The following is a 22,003-nucleotide window of genomic DNA, read 5'->3' on the forward strand; positions in this document are numbered from 1 at the left end:
GATAGAAAAACACTGATGAGATTGATGAGGGACGAGTAAGAGATGGAGAGATGTTCTCTGTGGGCTTCATTAGGCACTCTACTCCTACAAATCGATTCAAAGACACTCTGTACCTTAGATAAAGCTGCTGTTAGCAGTCAGTCTGGCTGCATTACGTGATTAGGAAACCTCCTCCTTGCCCATCAGTTATGGCTATTTGTTCCTGAATTATATAGTCTAAAATTTCCATATTCTAGTTAGAGCTTTTTCTATAACATAATAGCTGCTAATAAGGAGATGATGAGGGCTAATTCTTGCTAGAATTTTAAGCATAATAAGGCTAGTCTAATGATAGCTAGGTTGCTATCAAACAAAATCGTTTTAAGCTAGTTCACTACAGCTTAGTTAAATGTGTGAATATATAATTATCTAAGCTAGCTATTGCTGGATTGCCAATTGTATTTAGACTGCTGTAAAACTAGCCTGGAATGTGCATAAAAGTATTGGGTAGAAAATTGTGACAAAATGATTTAAATATCTTAGCAAAAATGCTATGGTTGGGTAAATGTTCAGAGGTTTCTGTGCCTCTTTTATTTAAATGTTTGGTGAAAACTTAAGCTGAAAAAAAATTGTATTTAACTCAAGTTAGCCATTGGGTCTGCTTGTTACAGAATTAGAGAGTTGCTAATATTGCTTATAGCAGCTTTAAAATGCCTTTTGCTTTAAATACCTTCTATTTTTAAGCCAATGAAATAAAATGTATAAGCACAAAATAGACATCATTCTATTATTGTTTTGCAAATACACAAACCCATTTAAAATGGCATACCTGCTCTTGATGTTAAAGTTTTTGCCCAGGTGGAGGTGTCTGAGTGAAGGATGTCTGGACAGGCCGGTAAACACGGTCAGCAGGTCCGCATCAAACCCTGGTGTAAAATCAATAGTTAGATTACTATGCACTACCAATAATGAAGTCTTTAGTATTGGTGGAGTCTTGTGAGCTCACCATTGTCTGAGATGTCCAATGTTGCGATGGAGGTGACTCGTGGAAACAGGTCTTGTATAACAGCTGCTCCAGCTGACCGTAACTAGGACATTGAACACTTCTTTATTGCTTTTTTATTTAACATTTACTGTACATTTAACATTTAGAATTTTTATGGCATGGAAAATCATTGAAAAAATGCTACACCAGATTTTTTCTGACTTATTTTTCTAATAAAATTCTGTTTAAATTACTTTCCATCAATATGAATATAAAGTTTACATAATTTTATTGTGATAAAAAAATTATTTGAGGTTAGGATTAGTGGTGAGTTTTAGGATAAGGGTAGATTTAGTCTTAGTGGTAGGGTTGGGTTTGGGGTAGGATTAGGGTTGAAGTTTGGCAAGGATTAGGGGTAGGGTAGGGTTTGGGTTTGGGATTAGGGGCAGGGTTAGGGTTTGGTGTTATGGTTGGGATTTGGGTAGGATTAAGGTTGCGGTTTGGGGTTAGGGTTGGATTGGGGTGGGGTGGGGTTTAGGATTGGAGTGGGGTTAGGCTTTGGGGGTAGGATTGGTGTACTGTTAGAGTTTGGCTTTGGGATTAGGGTAGGGTTGGGGTTAGGGTCGGGTTTGGGTTTGAGATTACAGGTGGGGTTTGGGTTTGGTGTTAGATGTTAGGTGTGGGGTTAGGGTAGGATTAGGGTTTGCAATTAAGGATTGGGATTGAACTATGCTGGAAAAAAAACCATAAATAAATAAATCCTGAAATTTGACATGTTTTTAAGTGTTCCTATTTACAACTGACCTTTTTTTCAGCACAGCCATGGCAAGGTAAACATTCATATCGATGCTTTCTAAAAGTGTCAACATACTGTATCTTTCACAGAAAACCCTGATTTTTCCCCTCATTTTCAGTTTCTGGTTCAGCCACAGAATTAGACATCTGCCAGATTTTTCCATCTGACTACATACAAACATGCTACAACCCTTACAGAAGTGACTCTCAAACAAGTTTCTGACATTTCAGTGTTTCTCAAAACACGGCTGTGATTCCAGTGTGTTGCATTTTTCGAACTATTTAATGTTTAATGCCTCTTTAGGCAATACAGCATGATATAATGTAGAGCATTTTATGTTCTTTTCTGATAATTGTAAGATACCACAGATTAGGAGATACCTCGCAGCTGCTGATGTCAAGATGCATGTCGTTGATATGGGGGTTGTTGGTCAGACCTAAGAACAAATTTCTTTCAAAGAGAAAGAGAGGGAGAGAGATTTTAGTCTTGAACATGATAAATCTAAATTAATCCTTATTACTATAATAAATAAAATGTGTGAGTAAATGAACTAAGGCAAGTTGAAGTAACTGTTCAGTTGGGAAGTATGCTTGTTGGAGTTATAACTAAACACTAAGCTAACACTAAACAGGCTTTATTTACGTCACAAAAAAAATAAACTTCTTGAACTCGCTGTGGATTGGACCTTAGGATTTTACATGCAAGCATAGACACCTCACCTGAGGGCTTCTGGTGGCAACTTCATGGAGGCCAAACTGACGTGCGTGAGACTGAACGCGGAGCTGAAGAACTGACGGAACAACGGTAGGGTCTCCTTTACCTTCCTGTTGAAGAGGCAGAGTTACAGACTATTCGCATTAGACACAGCTAACAAATACACACGTTACTTCGCATTTGATTGGTAGAAATAAGTATTTTGTATGGTTGAAGTTTTGATTAATGAATTTGATTCAGTGGACGTATCTTGATCAATAAAAGAGTAGGTATATATAATAATATGCTGAATCAGATTAATAGAATTAAGCATCTGTTGCTTGTACAACATCATATTGATCATTTGGTTGAGCTGGGGTTTTTTTCCATGTGCATTTAAGCAGCATTAAGGATAAATAAATAATGAAAATGTTCTGCTACAGTTGGATAAGGATAGGATAAGGATAAGTCAAGTCTCGTGATGAAAAGGAAAAGAGAGACAGAATGACTCTAACCTGTGAGCAAAGGAGTTTTTGGAGAGGTTGAGGTAAGAAAGGTCAGCACAGCAGCCGCGGAGCAGAGCCCCAAACAGCTGCGGGATAAAATCAAAGAAAGAGAGAGATGTAGAGAATGAAAAGATATTAGAAAAGACTAATTCAACCTCATTTACAGCATTTGCTCTTATCCACAGCATTTTATCTCATTTTATACAACTGAGGGTTAAGGGCCTTTCTCAGGGGCCCAGCAATGGCAGCTTGGTGGATCTGCGATTTAAACTCACAACCTTCCACTCAGTAGTCCAACACCTTAACTACTAGGCTACCACATCCCCCTGTCAACCTCCTTGACCAAACCACCTCCATCTTTGAGATCGATGTTTCTACTGTAAACTGACAAAAATCATGATGGTAATGGGAAGTGGAAGAGTTTTCTTCTGAAGGTCTGATGTTGCAGTTTTGCAGGAGTAGTCAACAGACATTCAGCTGCATTCTGCCTGTAAATGGTATAATGTATTTGCTGTTTAGAAAGAATTGCACCAAAAGTGGTAGTTCCTTTAGAGACTGGTGCAAACCACGAGGTCAATTGTCAGATAAATTTGGTCTCAAGGTGGGTGCAATGGTATTATTTCCTCCCCTGTCAATCAGAGTGATACAAACCAATTAAATTTAGTTTCTGGGCTTATACTGTAAGCAGATAGTGCTTTCTTCCTGGTTAAGAATTTATACAGCAGCTTCATGTGTCCAGGATGCAACTGGTGCTTTTTGGATGATTGGGGGAATAAACACATGTCCAAGTTGGGAGAAAATGAGGTCAAATGGTCAAATTTGTTGAAGAAGCCTAAAGTGCGGTGGATTAGCACCATGGTCCTGGAGAAACGTTGTCTAATTTCACTGTGTCAGCTATATTTGGTTGAAATGACAATATAAGCTTCTTGACTTGACTTGATTACTAAAATTGAAAATTAGCACCCACCGGTTTTACATGTGATTCGGTCTACCCTGGGATTTACAGGCTGTGATGGATTGTCCAGCAGAAATAAGAACACATGCTGCCATTCTCATAAATCCATTAAAATTTGTAGAAGCTGCCTAATAGTTACTTCTCGTTCTATTCACAGACAAATGTTTCAATTCATGGTATATCTGGCAACCCTTCTCACAGCTTTCATGATTATTTTTACTTCTCTATAAATTGTGGCTTCAGAGAAAACAATTAGGAAGAAAGATAGGAAGTACTCACCGAGTCCACACAGCAGTCTGTGCCTGATAGGTCCAAGTGCACTAAACAGTTGGGCTGTGACAGGAACATATGCAGATGCTACACAAACATAAATAACCAGTGTCATTTCATCCACTGTGTTAAATGTGTGAATGTCTGATGATAAACACTCAGAGTTCTGGCACGTCACACAGTTTTGTGTGTGTTATATGAATGCAAATTGTATACACTTTACATATGTGATGCTTGATGAACATCACGTGACGAAGGCAGATTGTGTGTACATCACACATTCGACAGAGTTATATGTGTGTGTGTGTGTGTGTGTGTGTGTGTGTGTGTGTGTATACCGTTGCGTCCTCTCCGGACAGAATGCCAGGGTTCTTGCTCAGGTCCAGATGAAGGAGTGAGTTTGAATAATCATCATTAGAGCAAAGGGCCTGAGAGAGAGATACCACACCTGAGAGAGAAAGCGATACAGATGAGGAAAAATACAGAAAGTCAGACAGCTCTTCTTTCTCACATAATTGATTACCTTGATAACTTACACCCTGATGTATTATGTGATAACAAAATTGTAATTTCCGCTGCCTAGCCTCAAGAAATGGTCTTAAACATGCTTACCAAGTTTTGTGTTAGTGCATTAAAGGTGGGGGACACGATGTTTGAAAGACAATGTTGACATTTGAAATCACCAAAACAAACACGCCCCTAACCCAAATGGGTGTCACCCCTGTTTTGATAGCTCCGCCCCACACATACATACGTAACCCAGGCACTATTATCTATTAACTATTAACTATTATGGCAGAACCTGCTGGGGCAGCTGACCGAGGGGATATTTTTATCAATAAATGAACTCGATGAGTAATGCTATGGTAATACAAATGTGTTTTTGTAGTACTGTGTGTTGTACCGTGAAAGGTTTAGCTCCGTTTCACACGGAAGACGTTCAGTTCTCTCCAGCGCTGGAAAGCTGATCCTACATTAACACGGTTCCTACGTCTCGCCTTATCGTAAGCCTTTTTTTCGCTTTTCATTTTCATCCACCATGTCGAGGTTTCAATCGCTTTCTGCTAATGTCACACATGCACACTGAACACTCTCGCCGCCACATATTGACAAGACACGCCCCTTTCTGCTTATTGGCTACACGTTTGTTTTGTTTGTCGGCCCGACTCAGTTTTCTGAAGCATTTCTCAAACATCGTGCACCCCACATTTACAGTAAGTCCTTGTAGAGATACAGCCTCACATCCTGTTTGGTGGCTTCGCTGTCAGATTCGTATACCCATTACAGGCAAACCGTTTAAGATATTTAAAATTATTTTGATAACTTTTGTCCAAGTTGGTCTGAAAATGATACAAATTTTTTTTTGGACAAATTTTGGTTTGGACAAAAAATGGACAAATTTTCATTTGTAGAAAGGGTAACGGAAAAGAATCCAAGATGGTGGAAAATTAAATCAGACGAAAATGAACATAATTTATTGTGTTGAACTTGCCTCAGTGGAGGAGATCCAACTAAATCCAATTAGATTTTTTGAACAGGGTTTAAAAGCTATGACTTTAAATGTGATTCCAATTTAGGCCCAAATTTGACCCAATCGTGGCACTACAGAGTTGGCAGCACTTGGCCCAAATTTGGTCAGAATATTCCTTTGCCCCTCCTCAACCAGTGTGCCAAATTTTAACAAGATTCTATAGACTGTTAATGACACACTTAGAAGAAAATGTAAAATAACAATAGGATGCCTTCACACCTTCTGGTGCTTGGCTCATCATCAGTCATCCTTCATCATTGAAATCCTGTCATAAATTAGTATGCAAAAGCACATTGTATATAATCTTTTATTCAGAACATTCCTTCAAAATAAATGTTGCCCAGAAACAGGAAATCATTGCCAATAGCAGGAAGGTTCCGGCACAACGCTGGGACTGAATGTGCACCGCAGGAAGCTAGTAATTACACCAAGCAGCCTCGGCTGGCAGCTCATACGGGACAGAGCACAAAAGAGCAGCGTGCGAAGAAAATCGAGGTTCAGTTTTTGTCAGTCAAACCATGCTCTAATTCTCTTTCTCCGCTCCATTGGTGGACAAAGCCGTCTCTCCAGGTACAGCTGATGACCTGACATGTTTACACTGCCTGTCACAACCTAGCATCCCACACACATCCAGCACAGTCCTTGGGGCCAAATGTGTGGGTGAACATTACCTTCTAATGCACGTTCTGCATGTTCCATATACACACAATACACAATATCATCAGAATGTAATGTTTTTTTTTGTCTCGTATTTTCTATTATTGTTTTTTTCTTTGACACACATACACACCTGAAATCAATTTAGGGGGCCAAGCACCAAAGCTGCATACTGTAGTCACCCTATTGTTATTCTATTTTTTCTTCTTCTTCTTCTTCTTCTTCTTCTTCTTCTTCTTCTTTCTTTTTCTTCTTGCTAGGGTGTCATTAGCAGTCCATAAAAATGTCTGGAAAAAGTTAGTTTGGGGAGATTTTTCAAGTGATGCCAATACTCTAGCACCATCATCAAGTCAAATTCGGGACTAATTTGTCCGAAATTGTGGACTTCACTGGATTTCCTGGGTTGAGACAAATTCACCACACACTATAACATCAATTTCCACCAATTTAGATTTTCCGCCATTTTGGATTTTTTTCCAAAACGGCATTTTTCTTGGCTACATCTCCAAATGATGTCCATTCAACACCAAATCTAACATGCATTATCTACAGGCCAACCTGGACAAAACATATTTTGAATATCTCAACGGTTTACTCATAATTGTCAACAAATCTGACAACAAAGCTGCAAAACAGGACGTGAGTCTGTATCTCAGCAACGACATTGTGCATTTACAGTCAATTTAGTAGGCATCTTCAGGACCGTGCACCAAGGCTAGGCAAATAGCAATTTTTTTGTCAGTGCCACCTACTGGTCAAAAATGACAACATACTATAATGCTTACATCTAAATTAAGCTTCGCGTTAGTTCTGGCAGGCCACGTCGTCAAGCGTGCATCAGCTGTTAATCAGCAGTACACGACGCGCACCAATCCGGTTATGTCATACATATTACCCGACCATTTAAATTCCCATTCATTGAGCCGCTTCCTAGCGCGTCGCTGCTGCTGCGACTTAAACTCCCTCCTCTGACCCCGACTCCACCATGCCGGAACCTGTGTTCGTTGTACCAGTTTACGTCTTAAATCTCCACTTATTTTCTCTCTCTAATTATTTAATTATTTATTTATCCATTTATTCATTTATTTTTGAAAAAAAAAATAAAAAACTCTATGCAGATCAATGGTTCTGTTATAGGAGTGATCTATTCTATTTTCTAGTTGCTGCTGTCCCCGCACGATCCATGCATGTGCACGGACGGGCGCGCGGATTCCATCCCCGTACAGAACCATACCGCCAACACTAACTGTATGCTATCATCTAATCATCTAAGTGGTCATTTGACAACTATCATTGTTGCTAACCCTCCTCAAAATCTTGTGTCTGTCTAACTGTCTAAATGCCACAGTAGGAAAACAACACCACAGGTCACAGCACTAGCGGAAGCTGCAACATCCGTGCCACCAAGTCTGGGTGCCTGAACCCTGACAATCAGCAGCTTTAAATGTTATTATTATTATTATTATTTTGCCATACAGGAAATTCAGACAAGCTGTTATTCAGGACATTCCCAAAGTCATAAGAGGCCATGCATTATTATATTTTTCCTTTCTTGTTTTGTCGTGATAATGACTTCATTTTTCTCGTTATTTCAAGAAAAATGTAATCTCAAAACATTTTGTTATGTCGAGATAATGAGAAACGTATGTCAATCAAGACAAAACAAGAAAGAAAAAATATAATCATTTTTTATTGGGATTCTTAGGACTACCACAAGACATAGATAATGCCACTCATTAAAAAGTAAACTTTTACAACGAGAACAGTAACATATAATTCATCAAGTGTACATGGAACTAAAAAAAAATTAAATAAATAAATAAATAAATAAATAAATAAATAAATGTGCTGTGATACCCTTTGTTAAAAATTTTGAGAGTTTAACTAAAAGGATGACTGATATGAATTTAATCTCAGATAAATAATACGTGTGTCGCATTATGAATGTTATAAGTCGTGTGTGTGTGTGTGTGTGTGTGTGTGTGTGTGTGTGTGTGTGTGTGTGTGTGTGTGTGTGTGTGAGTGTGTGAGTGAGTGCGGTGGGGGTTTAGCCAGCATTAAAGCAAGCAAGCATTATCAAAATCTTTCATCCCTTCAAGCACGAAATATTACGTCATGCTAAAACAAACAGAAAGCAAGAATCCTGGTCAGAACGCATTATATAAACGTCTAAACAATCGATTTTAAAGATCTAAAAAATTCATAAAGGTTTAGAAAAACTGAACATTAAAAGATAAACACTGTGGAGTTACGGCTGAAAATGTTCCTGCATAGAAATGAATATTCAAGTCAGCCCAGTGCACAACGTACTCGCACTGGCCACTTTATTAGGAACAGCCATACAAACATATATACGTACGATTATACGATCAGCCAGTCCGCATTTTTTAAACTTATCTTGTACGTCCATTTGCACATCATTTCTGACTTGTCCAATGAAAATGATCATTCTGGAATGTAAATAAGCCTCAGATTTTGATCAAATCTGATTAGATATATGTTGAAAATGAATTGTACATATTCTTCTCCATTGATTTACATTTACATCATTTAGCAGACGCCCTTATCCAGAGCGACTTACATGTTTTCATCTCATTTTTAATACAACTGAGGGTTAAGGACCTTGCTCAGGGGCCCAGCAGTGGCAGCCTGGTGGAAGTGGGAATCGAACTCACAACCTTCTGATTGGTAGTCCAGCACCTTAACCACTAGGCTATCACATGCCCCCATTGATCTGCTCACTCAGTCATGAGTAACTGTGGCTGTTATTCCGAATGATATTTTTTGGTTCATTTCTGAATGATTTTTATCACCAGGGTTGTTTTTCTTATTGGACACTGCGTTATCCCATAATGCAACAGGAAGTAGGCAGAAGAAAGGAGATTGCTGTAGGTATTAAACGATGTTCCTTGTGGTTAAACCGCATTTGTGTGTAGGATAAATTATAGAGTAAATTTGCTGAAGGTTTCAACAACAACAACAAAAAAAAACAGCTGAAGGTTTTAAAAAAATATATCATGACTATAACGTCGTACGGTCACATTGGCCCACCTTTGGACGAGAGTGATGTTTTGGACAGGTTAAGGAGACGGAGTCCTTTGCTAAGACGACACACTTGCTGGATCAAATTGCACACACCTGTAAAGACATAGCACGAAAGTAAGAGTCAGTGTGAGTGATTCGTTTCAGAGAACGAATGAAGGAAAGACAGATGAAAAGATTTAGTCAGTAATTAACTTATTGTCAAAATTTCTGTTATTTGTTAATCAAATGTTGTATTTTATTTACAGCACAAATTGTAGCCTGCAGGGAAAACTAGTGAACATTTTGCAGCTCTTAGTTGTTGTTTTTGTTTTAAATTGTCTTCAGTGAGCTTATTGCTAAGTGCAACTGTGACTCGTTGATACTTTTTCTGTCAGCACCACACTTTATTCGAGCAAACTCTTATAAAAAGTGTGTGTGTGCGTGTGTGTGTGTGTGTGTGTGTGTGTGTGTGTGTGTGTGTGTGTGTGTGTGTGTGTGTGTGTGTGTGTGTGTGTGAAATAATACCTTGGTTATCCAAGGTGTTATGAGCTAAATTGAGAGAGTGAATCACCGATGCTGGGTTCTCAGACAGCGCGACAGACATCTTCTGAGGAAAATCACTACGATAAACACAAACATCAGCTCTTACTTTTTCAGCAGTAAAACAAAACACATTTTCACCCTGAAACACTAACACAATCGCTTCATTAGTAATCTGACTGGAATTCAACGTTCGATTTGTGAACCGTTTTATAACTAACTAGATTTAGTTTGTTCCTTTTTTTTCTTTCCTTGATTAATTAAGCTGAACGACTCACAGTCCTTCTCGGCTCACAGCTTACAAACCACTTTATAAGAGAGAATCAAACTAACGATTTGAGTCCGACGTTCTCCAGAGTCAGCTCTTCCAGACTGGAGGACTTACTGAGCGTGTGTAAGACCTGTTCTGTGACCTCTGACCCCTAGGAAAAAGAACAATGATTAGGATTGCAGTTCCACTGCAGTGTTTTATTGTTCTTCATTAAAAATCGTAATGATAACATTATCAACTATTTACTTATTTATTTAACTATTTACTTATATATATATAAAAGCAAAGAAAACAGCATAAGAAGCCAGAAGGAGCAGAAAATAGGGAAAATAGATTTTCTTTAATCTAAAAATAAATATTTCTAAAATACAATTTAACCATTAAAATAAAGACATAACAAAATATTAATAGGTAAAATAAAGAATTGTTGTTTTGGGTGAGAAAAACAATTACAAATTCTAAATTAATTGTAATATTACAATTAAAATTCAAATTTCACAATAATGTATTTAATAATATTATATTAAATATGAAATATCATAATTTTTTTACAATAGTTCCAGTAAAATAAAGATAAAATAATAAAATAAAATGTTAGTGATACTATAACTATAAAACTATAGTTTATTTATATATACAGTACTTTTTGCTTAAATTACTTTTAGTTTAAGTATTTGTGTACAATGATGTAAGACATTCGGTTAAACAATCTGAGCTCAACTGACTGATTGACTAAGTGCATGCTGGGTAAATATAGAGAGGAAAGGATAGTTACGATGCGCATGTCTTTGCAGTAGAGTTTGGTGAACCATGTGTTGTAGGCCATAGATGCAACAATTACTGCAAGATCTCTGCAAGAAAAACACACACACACACACACACACACACACACACTTCTTTTTTTAAACCGTACATAAAGCAATAAACAGTAATACAAAACATTTATTCTTTATACGTTTTTTATTATTATTACATTATTTATACATTCTTTTTATTGCAGTTTTTGTGGTTGTCTGACTGAATTACTCAGATTACTCAGATTTGTAGTAAAGTAGCACTTTTTTTTCATTTTATTCTGCTGAAGTTATAAGACTGTGTAAGGATTCTACACGATACAGACATCACCTAGTCCAAATCCAGGACTTTTCCAAGCACCAGCATTTAATTTTCAAGGTCTTTAGGAGAGTCATGTACAGTATTGAAAAGCCAGTTCTGATAAACATCAGTTTCCAGCATAACAGCAACACTATTTTGCACAAACAAAAGTTTGTGCACCCCTGGCCATTGGCCTTTTTTTAACTCCAACAGCGAATCATTTTGATGTGAACATTTATTTCAATAGTTACAATAACTTCTCTTAGAGTGGCATCAATAACTGTGCCAATACAAGGAAATATTTTGAAGTTCTTGTCTTTAATAATTACACACACACACACACACACACACACACACACACACACACACACAGACTCAGGTACAGAACTGGAAGCCAAAGGAACAAAGCGCAAACACACACCTACTCTCCAAGTGACTGAAGTCCAGTAGATTGAACTCACGGTTGTCTTGGGAATGATAGATGGTATCCACATCCTGAAAACACACACACACACACACACACACACACACACACACACACACACACACACACACACACAATAGCTTACACACATCATATGCATAGATATTCATAATGCTAACACTTTAGACAACTGTCTAATCACACACACACACACACACACACACACACACACACACACACACACACACACACACACACACACACACACACACACACATTGTTCCACAAATTGTATTCATATACAGTAAATTCATTAGGTTCAAACTGTACACACACATGTCCTTCCACACACACACACTTATTCTCACACACACACACACACACACACACACACACACACACACACACACACACACACACACACACAATACTATATTCATATAAATTTATTTAGCTGAAAATGTACACGCACACGCATGCACTCTCTCTCTCTCTCTCTCTCTCTCTCTCTCTCTCTCTTTCTTTCAGCTTACCCACTGCACCTCCTCTTTGCAGCTGATACCATTGTAATCACAGAGAGCAGCATACGTCTCTGAGAAGCCACCTGAGAAAGACAGACTCTGTTTATCTGTGTGTGTGTGTGTGTGTGTGTGTGTGTGTGTGTGTGTGTGTGTGTGTGTGTGTGTGTGTGTGTGTGTTGCTGTATTTTTGACACGTACCACAAGCTCTCTGTGTCTCCACTGATGTGTCTGAGCTCGGAGAGTACTTCCTACTTCCATCTGACAAATCACTGTCTGAGTGACAGAGTGAAGGACTGAGGGAGAGAAAAAGAAACCAGTTTTATTTTTTTTACAATTGGCAAAAAAAAAAAAAACGCCTTGAACCGGACACAACCGGAGATCTTTATGCACTCACGCAAACACAGAGTTGTTAAATATTCGTGACAAGGCAAAGTTGATGTGGTTGATCACATGATCGCGATGGTCACGTGACTGCAGCCTGAGGGAATAGGTAGACTTGTCGGTTTCTATGACAACCTGCAGAGGAGGAGAGAAGAAAAGACACCAAATGCTGTCACTGGCATGCTGTAGTGACACTGAACTGAAGAAAAAAAAAGTGTAATTATAATATTTTATAAAATTATATAAATAAAGATATAATATTTAGAAGATGCATTTTGACATTCATTTGGAATTGGGACATTAAGCCAGCTATTTTGGGCTTTATTTTCTCCTCCAATTGGTTCTGACAGGTGAAAAAAAATGCATACTAAACTTTCTTTAGACAGTCTTTAGATAGACAGTTTGGGTTAGTCTAAAAATGATAAAAAACAAAAAACTGACAAGCTGTTTTCAATGAAAACACACAAAACATATTCTCTTGTATATAAATGTAAACTACACGCTCCTCTTCATTAAGCACTCAGTGCAGACCAGACAGATGTGTATAAAGGTCAATTCTGACCTAGCTGCCTTTAACTGAACCTATTGGGGGGGGGGGGGGGGTTGTGTGTGTGTGTGTGTGTGTGTGTGTGTGTGTGTGTGTGTGTGTGTGTGTGTGTGTCTACAGTTTCAGCAATATGAATGTATATGCTTGTAACGTGTATATGTGCGTGTCTGTGTGTGTGTGTGTGTGTGTGTGTGTGTGTGTGTGTGTGTGTGTGTGTGTGTATATGTGGGTGTGTGTGCGTGTGTGTGTCTACAGTTTCAGCAATATGAATGTATATGCTTGTAACATGTGTGTGTGTGTGTGTGTGTGTGTGTGTGTGTGTGTGTGTGTGTGTGTACAGTTTCAGGAATATGTATATGCATGTAATTTTATTTTATTTAGTTTATGTATATGCATATACGTACTGTAAGAACATTGTGTGTTGTGCGTGTGCATGCTGTGTGGGTGTGTGTCTACAGTTACAATATAAATGTATGTGCCTGTAATGTGTGTGTGTTTGTGTGTGCGTGTGTGTGTCTGCACAACATTATGAATGTATATGCATATAAGGGGGGAAGTCGTGGCCTAATGGTTAGAGAGTCTGACTCCTAACCCGGAGGTTGTGGGTTCGAGTCTCGGGCTGGTCACGATTGAGGTGCCCTTGAGCAAGGCACCAAACCCCCCCAACTGCTCCCCGGCGCCACAGCATAAATGGCTGCCCACTGCTCCGGGTGTGTGTTCACGGTGTGTGTGTTCACTGCTGTGTGTGTGCACTTTGGATGGGTTAAATGCAGAGAACGAATTCTGAGTGTGGGTCACCGTACTTAGCCGTATATCACTTCACTTACTCACTTACTTCACTTATAATGTGTGTAAGAACATGCGCGCATGTGTGTGTGTATACAGTTTCAGGAATACAAATATATATGCATATAATGTGTGTAAGAACATGTGTGTGTGTGCCTGTGTCTACATTTGCAACAATATGAATGTATATGCCTGTAATGTGTGTGTGTGTATGTGTGTGTGTGTGTGTGTTTTGCTGGTGTGGGATATAGCACAGTTGACATACCACCTGTAGCGTTAAAATCATGGCAGTAAGAGTAATTGTAGAGAATTAGGATTCTGAGCAGTGGCCAGGTGAAAACCACAGGACTAAGACAGGTTGACTCACTTGCAGCTCCGGGTGTGTGTTCATGGCTCGGATTTCCAGGAAATTAAACGTGGTCTCCACCTAAAACATACAGTTCGATCATCGTTCATGTGGAATAACATCAAATCAGACTGTGAGAAGCAGAACCACTGACTACCACAAAACTAACCTTAGTCGGCACTTTCGACGCCATGAGATAAATTCTCCATGTGGTGATGACCTGAAATAAGACGAGGAAATAGTCAACATAGTTAGGACATACGTTTATACAGTATATGGATATTAAAAATCCACATTAAATATCTTTCTTCAGGAAAATGTTTTCCAGCCTCATTGTGAAATTACAATTTGTACAAATGAAGTGAAGAAACTTGGGAAACAATAAGCAAAAAAAGCAACAATAACCAGTATTTACACCCCTGAACTAAGATTTTGCTGAAGCACCTTTTGATTTTATTACACCACTCATTCTTCTTGGATAAGAGTCTATAAGCATGCCAATATTTTCCCACTCTTTCGTTTCCCTGTTAAAACATTTCTCTTCTAGAAAGAGTCATAAATCCATCTTCTGTGTCTTCAAGACAGGCTTTTCAACAATTTATTTTTGTTATTTTTTTTGTAACTGAGAAAAAACCAAGAACAGAAAATAACGTCTGAATAAAGTTGCTGAAAATTTATGGTAACTATAAATAGACAAAAATAATTGTTGTTACATTATTGTTGTAAAGTTGGAATAAACTGCTATGTGATTACAAATATTAGCAACTTTTGTAAGGGTTCAGCACGGACTTTCGTCCACGTGTGTTTGTTGTCGTTCCTCGTCACGTGTCTGCCCCGCCTTCGTCTGCTCCTCCCTGTCATCACACATGCTCCTCATTGTGTCATTATTGTCCTGTGTATAAATGTGAGGATTCATTAGTAACGTTTACCCTTCGTCATGTCTAGTCATTGTTTAGTCCTCGTCATTGTATTTTACTGTATTTGTCTTTATCATTTATTAAACCCCGCTCCTTTTGAAGCTATCCTGTGTACGGGTCCGCCTCCTTCCTCATCTGGTTGTGACAACTTTAGTGTTGGTAAGAATATTCCACGTGCTATAACAACACCGTCTTTATTTGAACCTTCATTCACATACAGATATAGTGCACATACAGTACAAACACACACTCACTCACTCACACACTGTATTCGCAGGTTGCCCTAGAAACCATTAGTGGCTCTTTCTGTTTTTTCTCGCTATTGATTTTGGATCCTTTTTTCATCGACGCTGAGTGCCACAATTATTCAGGCTTCTGCTGAGCTACAATCATTCAAAAGGTCTTGGCTGTATCTATTCAAATCTGGTCATCTTTCCGAACAAAACTGCCACTGTGGAAATACACTAAATGGCCTGTCGGTGTCGGTGTAATATTTATGTTGGCACTGGATGTGATTCATCCATTTTGATTTGGCAAAAATAAAACGTCAGCATCGTTTGCACAGATCGTCGTGCACAGAATATCCTTAGACCTTCGAGATTAAAGGCATGGTACTAAGAACAGAGGCTTCTGTTCTTTACAAGATGGCGGAAGGATTTCTCTGGCTGCTGCGTGTGCTTCCCGCACCGTCCAATGCTTCTGTCACCATCACAGAATAGCATGCAACCAACTGCTCAAGAACCTGCTAATTAGAATTCGACAAATGGTCGTGAATAAATCATGCGCTAAGCTTCACGTGTACAGAAGGATGTTCTGTATGAAGCAGTGATAATCTGATACAAAAAACAGATGAAGATATACATTCTTGAAGATTCTTGTTTATTTTTGATTAAAACGGTTAAACTGCAAATGCAAAGGGACACACACACACACACACACACACACACACACACACACACACACACACACACACACACACACACACACACAAATGGAAACCTATATTTTAAGTGGTATAAATACTGTACAAGTGAGGAGTAAAACAGATTAATTTTACACAGTAAAATATTAGTTATATAATTTGTTATTATCAAAGATGCTGGATTAACCAATATACAGATAATCTGTGAGGATTAAGTGCATTCATTCATGGATGAGTCTTCTAAAAGGTATAACTCTATGTTTTTGCTTCTGATCTGGTAGCTCTTTGGTTACGGTTTTGGATCAGAAGGTTGTGAGTTTGAATCTCAAGTCCACTATTCTGCCTCTCCTGGGTCCCTGAGAAACGCCCTTAGCCCCCAGTTGTTCAGCTGTATAAGATTGAGATTAAAGGTGGGGTCTCCGATTTTTGAAAGCCAATGTCGACATTTGAAATCACGAAAACAAACACGCCCCTAACTCAAATGGGGCCCTCCCTGTACTGATAGCTCCGCCCACACATACATACATAACCCAGGCAAATAATGGAAAGAAATATGTCTTTATCATAGCTGAAGGGAAGAACAATACGATTGCAGATAAACAAACAAGCAAAAATGACACACAGCATAATCATTCAATGGACAAAGGCATATATTAGTTCTGTGTAACAAAGCAAAACCAACGTTACTCACCTATCGAGAAGGGAAAAAGTTGAATTTCCCGAGTCAATAACTCCTGAGCTAAACGCTGTTACTACACAAAGCACGGTTGTAGCTGCCTCTCTTCATTAATACGATAGAAAAGAGGTGTTATTTGTGTAGTAACAGCGTTTAGCTCAGGAGTTATTGACTCGGGAAACTCCAACCTGTGAATATGTGGCCAACTTCCTGCTCCTTCAGTTCTCTCCAGCGCTGGAAAGCTGATCCTATATTAACACGTCCTACTTCTTGCCTTATCGTAAGCCTTTCTTCGCTTTCTTTGGTTTGATTTTTGTTTTGATTTTTGTTTATTATCGGCCCGACTCAGTTTTCTGAAGTATTTCTCAAAAATCAGGGACCCTGCCTTTAAATGTAAGTCACACTGGATAACGGCGTCTGCCAAATTCCATAAACATATTTTTTTCTAAGAGTGAATGCCTGATAAATACAATACAAAATCTTAACACTTAATAACTTTCAAATTGTTTATAAATCCATCAAACATGTCCCTGTGGATGATTCGTTACTACAGAAACAATAAAGAGTAAAGCTAACATAATACAATATAATATAATATAATTATAATGTAATTAATATAAAACTTTTAAAATGATCACGTTCTGACCAGGTTTAAGATTTCAACAACTTCATCTTTATATTTATACCATTATCAATTGGAACATATATATAAATATTTTTATTTTGTAACATTTTGGTGACTTCATAAGACATCAGATAAATATACTAAAAGCCTCCTATTGCTTTGCAACACAGTGCTTGACTACTGTGTTTGACTGTAAGGGCATGAGAGCACATGTAGCTTTAAGACTATGTTGGATTGCTAGTTAGAGAAGGAGGGATAAAAAAGAAATAAAATTCGTATTCAGAAATCAATCAACGGAACAACATATATATTGTAGCTAGCTAGCTAGCTATTTCGATGCAATTTAGCTATAACTAACAATGTAAAAGGTTATCTCTGTGTTATATTAGCTATCGGCTAAATGCTATTGTTATTCTAAATATAATGCTAAAGTTGTTCACGCTGGTCGTACAATACAATATAAGTTTTAATCATTTCCAGTCTGCATTTATTTGGGCTGTTATTTTGCTCTGTATAAATTGTTTTAATGAAATAATCATTTGATAATAGATGCTTGTGGTAGAAAGATAAGCAGAAGAAATGATGTAATGACAGTGCAGACATAACAAAGCTGACATGCAGACATAACAAAGCTGACATGTATCTCAAATCTGCAATTAATCTAGTCGTAAACAAAACAAAACATGCCTCCAGGGGCAATAATATGCAAACGCTTTGTCTCTTTTAACACAGACAAAATAACAGCTTGACTCAGAGCCTTAAGAATCTTCAAGTAATGTTAATTAGGGTTATTCAATAATGCACTCTATACAGCACTTATATTAACTATCATACCAGTAATAGCCAAAGCAGTAAGAAATATGTTGTTGAGAAATGACATCAACATTCATATCCTGTGCATTGAGAAAACTCTCTTTCCAACAGCAAGAAGACACACACAAAAAAAAAACGAAGCAAAAAATAAAATACAATTGAGGCTCTGGGGAAAGCGTCTTATAAGATCTTATAAAAACTCTTGCACAGCTCAACTCAACAAAACTATCAGCCTGATTTCATCTCAAAACAGCCTTTAGGACAGGGTTAGAATGACTCCCTGATGATTAGGAAGAGATTACAGTACATTTAAGTGGTACAGCTGTCTACTGGATCTTATAAGACCTCTCCAATTGGTGTTTTGAGCCTAGAGGCATCCGTAAATCATAGCCAAATAGCACAGGGGACATTGATCCACTTGATATGATGCACCTGATTCTTTCCAGAAATTGGCCCATCTGTACACCTATGTATTTACCCAATTATACAGCCAACCAACCATGTTGTTTGCTGGAGAGCAATTCAGAAAGTCATCCAGATACAGGTCATCAGTTCCTATTATTCTATATAATGTTCACATTAAACATGGAATGTCTGGAGAAACAGAAGTGAAGCAGCATCAATATTTGGTCATCAGTAGTTCTTGCTATGTTCCCTGTATTCTGAGATGTTTTTAAATGAAGATGACGAAGCCTTTATTTGTCACATATTTGTCATATGTGCCACCTAGTTAGAAAGCTAAGGTCGGAGAGCAGAATCAGCCACGATGCTGCAGACCAAGCTCAGAGAAGGGTGAAAGCTTTGCTGAAGGGCCTAAAAGTGGCAGTTTGGTGGTGCAAAGCATTGAAGCCCCTGACCTACTGATCAATACCCCAGAGCCTTAACTGTTGAATCACCTCTACCCAACATTTTTCTGCTCATGTTGGTTGTAAAGGACATGGCAATTCTCCTCAGAGCTCTCTCATTATCTGCCACGAATTAAAATGGATTTAATTGACTTTAAACACAATAACTCATATTGACAAAGTAAAAAATCTCTAGTTTAGGTGAGTATTTAAACTCTTAATTCAGTACTCTGAAGAAGCACCTTTGGCAGCATTTACCACCAAGTCATATTTAAGCATTCCACACATGGATTTGGGCAATTTCTTACATTCTTCTGGGCAGATATCATCAAGCTTATACAGGTTGACTGGCAAGTGTCTGTGAACTGCCATCTTCAGGTTACTCCACAGATATTCTAAGGGGTTCAAGTTTTTCCTTCAGTGGAGCCACTCAAGGAGATTACAAAGATTTGTTGTAAGTTAAATTAATCCATTGATTAAATTAATGTGGTTGCAATTAAACCATTGAATTTATCCCTCATTTTTTAAGACTTCTTGCCTTCCATCTTGCCACTACAATTAAGGCCAGCATGGTGGAGTATTTCTCAGATGGTGGTCCTTCCAACAGACTTTTTTTTATATCTGATAAGTTTTAGAGTGCTCATTGGGTTCATGGTCACCTCTTAAATCAAGGCCCTTCTAGCCTGGTTACTGAGTTTGGACAGCTCTAAAAAAAATTCCTGGTGGTTCCAAACTTCTTGATGGCCATGACTGAGGCTTTAGGAATATCTTGAAAAACATGGATGTCAGATGTCGGTGGATGTCTTGAGCCTCATGGTTTGGTTTAACAATCATGTATAGTAATCAGTTGCCTTTGCTACAGGTAGACTCTTGTCAAGTTAGATCCACATGTTTAGGCAAACCTCAATTTAGAATAAACACTTATCTATTTAAGAGATTTCAGTTTTCCCATCCATTTGTATCTGCGTTGCATATGCTACACGTGGTTGCGGGGAAGCCTATCAGAGCCTATCAAGGACTTGGGGGCATGAAGCAAGGACACAATTATGGGCAACCTATCGCAGGGCACAGTCACACAATATGGACCATTCAGAGATGTCAATCATCCTACCACTAATGTCTTTGGACTGGGGAGAAAACCAGAGTATCACGAACAAACTCCACACATGCAGGGCAGAGGCACTTCCAGCTACTCCCTCTCCCCAATCTCTATCAGTCAGCCTTGGTATAAGTAAGTTTATAAACTCAGATACAGTATAGCTCATTAAAATTTGTATAATTTTACTTCTTTCAGTCAGTTTTGCTGCCAAGTCTTGCTTGTCCCTCATGCCTACATGTCAAAGCTTTTGTCATCTCCATGTCATTTCTCATTTTTCCAGTATTTGATTTCTGCTTTTATTTGTTCTGGTTGATTCTCCTCACACTATTTGCTTCTTTATTGATTGTATGACTTTGACCTTTTTTTTGCTCCATTAACATTTACTGTTCTGTCTGCCATTTTGGACTGTCTGCTTCTTGTTCCAATAAACTCTATTTATTGCACTTTAAACCGAAGCCGCGTCCGCTAGGTTTGTCGCAGTCTGTCTTTCTGATCTGTTGCTCTACACTATCATTTGTTATGCTGCCCGTTGTCTCTAAAATGGAAAGATTTTCCAATTTTATTTCCTCTAGGTATTTCGTATTAAATAAGATGTCAAATAAAAACAAATTTGAAGCTTATAAATGTTCTGTTTCAGGTTTTTCTGTTTCAGGTAGATGCTAACTGTTCTTAATAACTCTAACAAATCCAGATTGTATCATGTAAATTGTTTATTAATTTAAATCTTAAATGTCTTTAAGATGCTTCCTTCAAAAGATTTCCTTCATCTGTTTTCCTAAAGTGTTTAAAACACTTTGTTAGGGTTGGATTTGGGTTGGATTTAGAAGAAATTAAAAAAAAATGTTTAATGTTAAATAAATGTGTTGAATATCTAACATTTTAGTCACACTGCCATAATTGGAAGAAATGTATTCACTTTGAGATGTTAATTTAAGATAAATATTTTACTGTCATATTATTTGTTCCTGAAGTCATTTTCAGATTCAATTAATAACACACCTTGCTAGTTCTTGCTAGTTCTTGCTAGTTGAATCTATTTGTATATCATTTATTGTTATGAAAATGAAGTAAAATGTATATTTATTGAGAAAAACACAGTAAAATTTACTGTGAATTTAAAATTATTTAGAAGATGTATTTCTTTTTGTCCATCATTTTCAACATCCAGCAAGTGCTTCAGTTGACATTAGCAACAGCTTCATGTGTTTCGCACAATAGGAAACTGTACTGAGAAGACGATTAGAAAGTTAAGCCCTACAACCCATAACTTCATGATCTAATGATCACTTTACTGGAAAAAAAACAATGACGTTTCTCAGATCCTGCTTCAGGATGTGCTTTCTATCTGTACGGTCCTGGCAATCATATTATTTGAGACATATTAGTGAATATTATATGGTAAAAACAACAACAACAACAACAAAACAGCACAAAATTTCTGGTTGGTTGTTTATTTCTAATAATGAATCAGATATGAATCATATCAGTTGAGTCATTTTAGTTAATTTGCTAATATTGGCAATTTTAGCACTTGGTGTGCCTCCCACTATTAACAAACAATGCCTGCTTTTACTGGGGTTTTTTTCGGTTGAACAATTTTTTAGGAAGAAAACACCAGAAAGCCTGTACGCACTGATTGCAGTGATCGGATCGGACAGGCTAAAAACTTCTACACAAATAAAAAAAAAGGATTAGATAAGTTGTTTTGAAAAACAAGCATAAGCAAAAACATAAGCATTTCAAGCACTGAGGCTTATAAAAAGATGAAACGTTTACAGCTTGCAAGCATGTTTTTTCTC

The 22,003-nt window shown here is 37.8% G+C and overlaps 1 protein-coding gene across 4 annotated transcripts in view; it reads right to left on the reverse strand.

The window, feature by feature from the left end:
* Positions 1-22,003, reverse strand: part of LOC113662398 (capping protein, Arp2/3 and myosin-I linker protein 3-like) — a 49,684-nt gene that overhangs the window by 19,585 nt on the left and 8,096 nt on the right. For all 4 annotated transcript variants that reach the window (XM_047819014.1, XM_047819013.1, XM_027177172.2 and 1 more), the window contains exons 3-19: positions 14,477-14,527; positions 14,329-14,388; positions 12,642-12,763; positions 12,446-12,540; positions 12,260-12,330; positions 11,724-11,797; positions 10,983-11,058; positions 10,270-10,358; positions 9,922-10,016; positions 9,424-9,510; positions 4,523-4,632; positions 4,194-4,271; positions 2,969-3,045; positions 2,480-2,584; positions 2,141-2,210; positions 986-1,067; positions 809-905 (exon numbers count right to left, since the gene is read on the reverse strand). In XM_047819014.1, the coding sequence (XP_047674970.1) occupies positions 809-905; positions 986-1,067; positions 2,141-2,210; positions 2,480-2,584; positions 2,969-3,045; positions 4,194-4,271; positions 4,523-4,632; positions 9,424-9,510; positions 9,922-10,016; positions 10,270-10,358; positions 10,983-11,058; positions 11,724-11,797; positions 12,260-12,330; positions 12,446-12,540; positions 12,642-12,763; positions 14,329-14,388; positions 14,477-14,527 (1,439 nt within the window). The remainder of the gene's footprint in view (positions 1-808; positions 906-985; positions 1,068-2,140; positions 2,211-2,479; positions 2,585-2,968; positions 3,046-4,193; positions 4,272-4,522; positions 4,633-9,423; positions 9,511-9,921; positions 10,017-10,269; positions 10,359-10,982; positions 11,059-11,723; positions 11,798-12,259; positions 12,331-12,445; positions 12,541-12,641; positions 12,764-14,328; positions 14,389-14,476; positions 14,528-22,003) is intronic.

This window comes from Tachysurus fulvidraco, chromosome 9 (genome assembly GCF_022655615.1).
Source record: "Tachysurus fulvidraco isolate hzauxx_2018 chromosome 9, HZAU_PFXX_2.0, whole genome shotgun sequence".
NCBI classification, from domain to species: domain Eukaryota; kingdom Metazoa; phylum Chordata; class Actinopteri; order Siluriformes; family Bagridae; genus Tachysurus; species Tachysurus fulvidraco.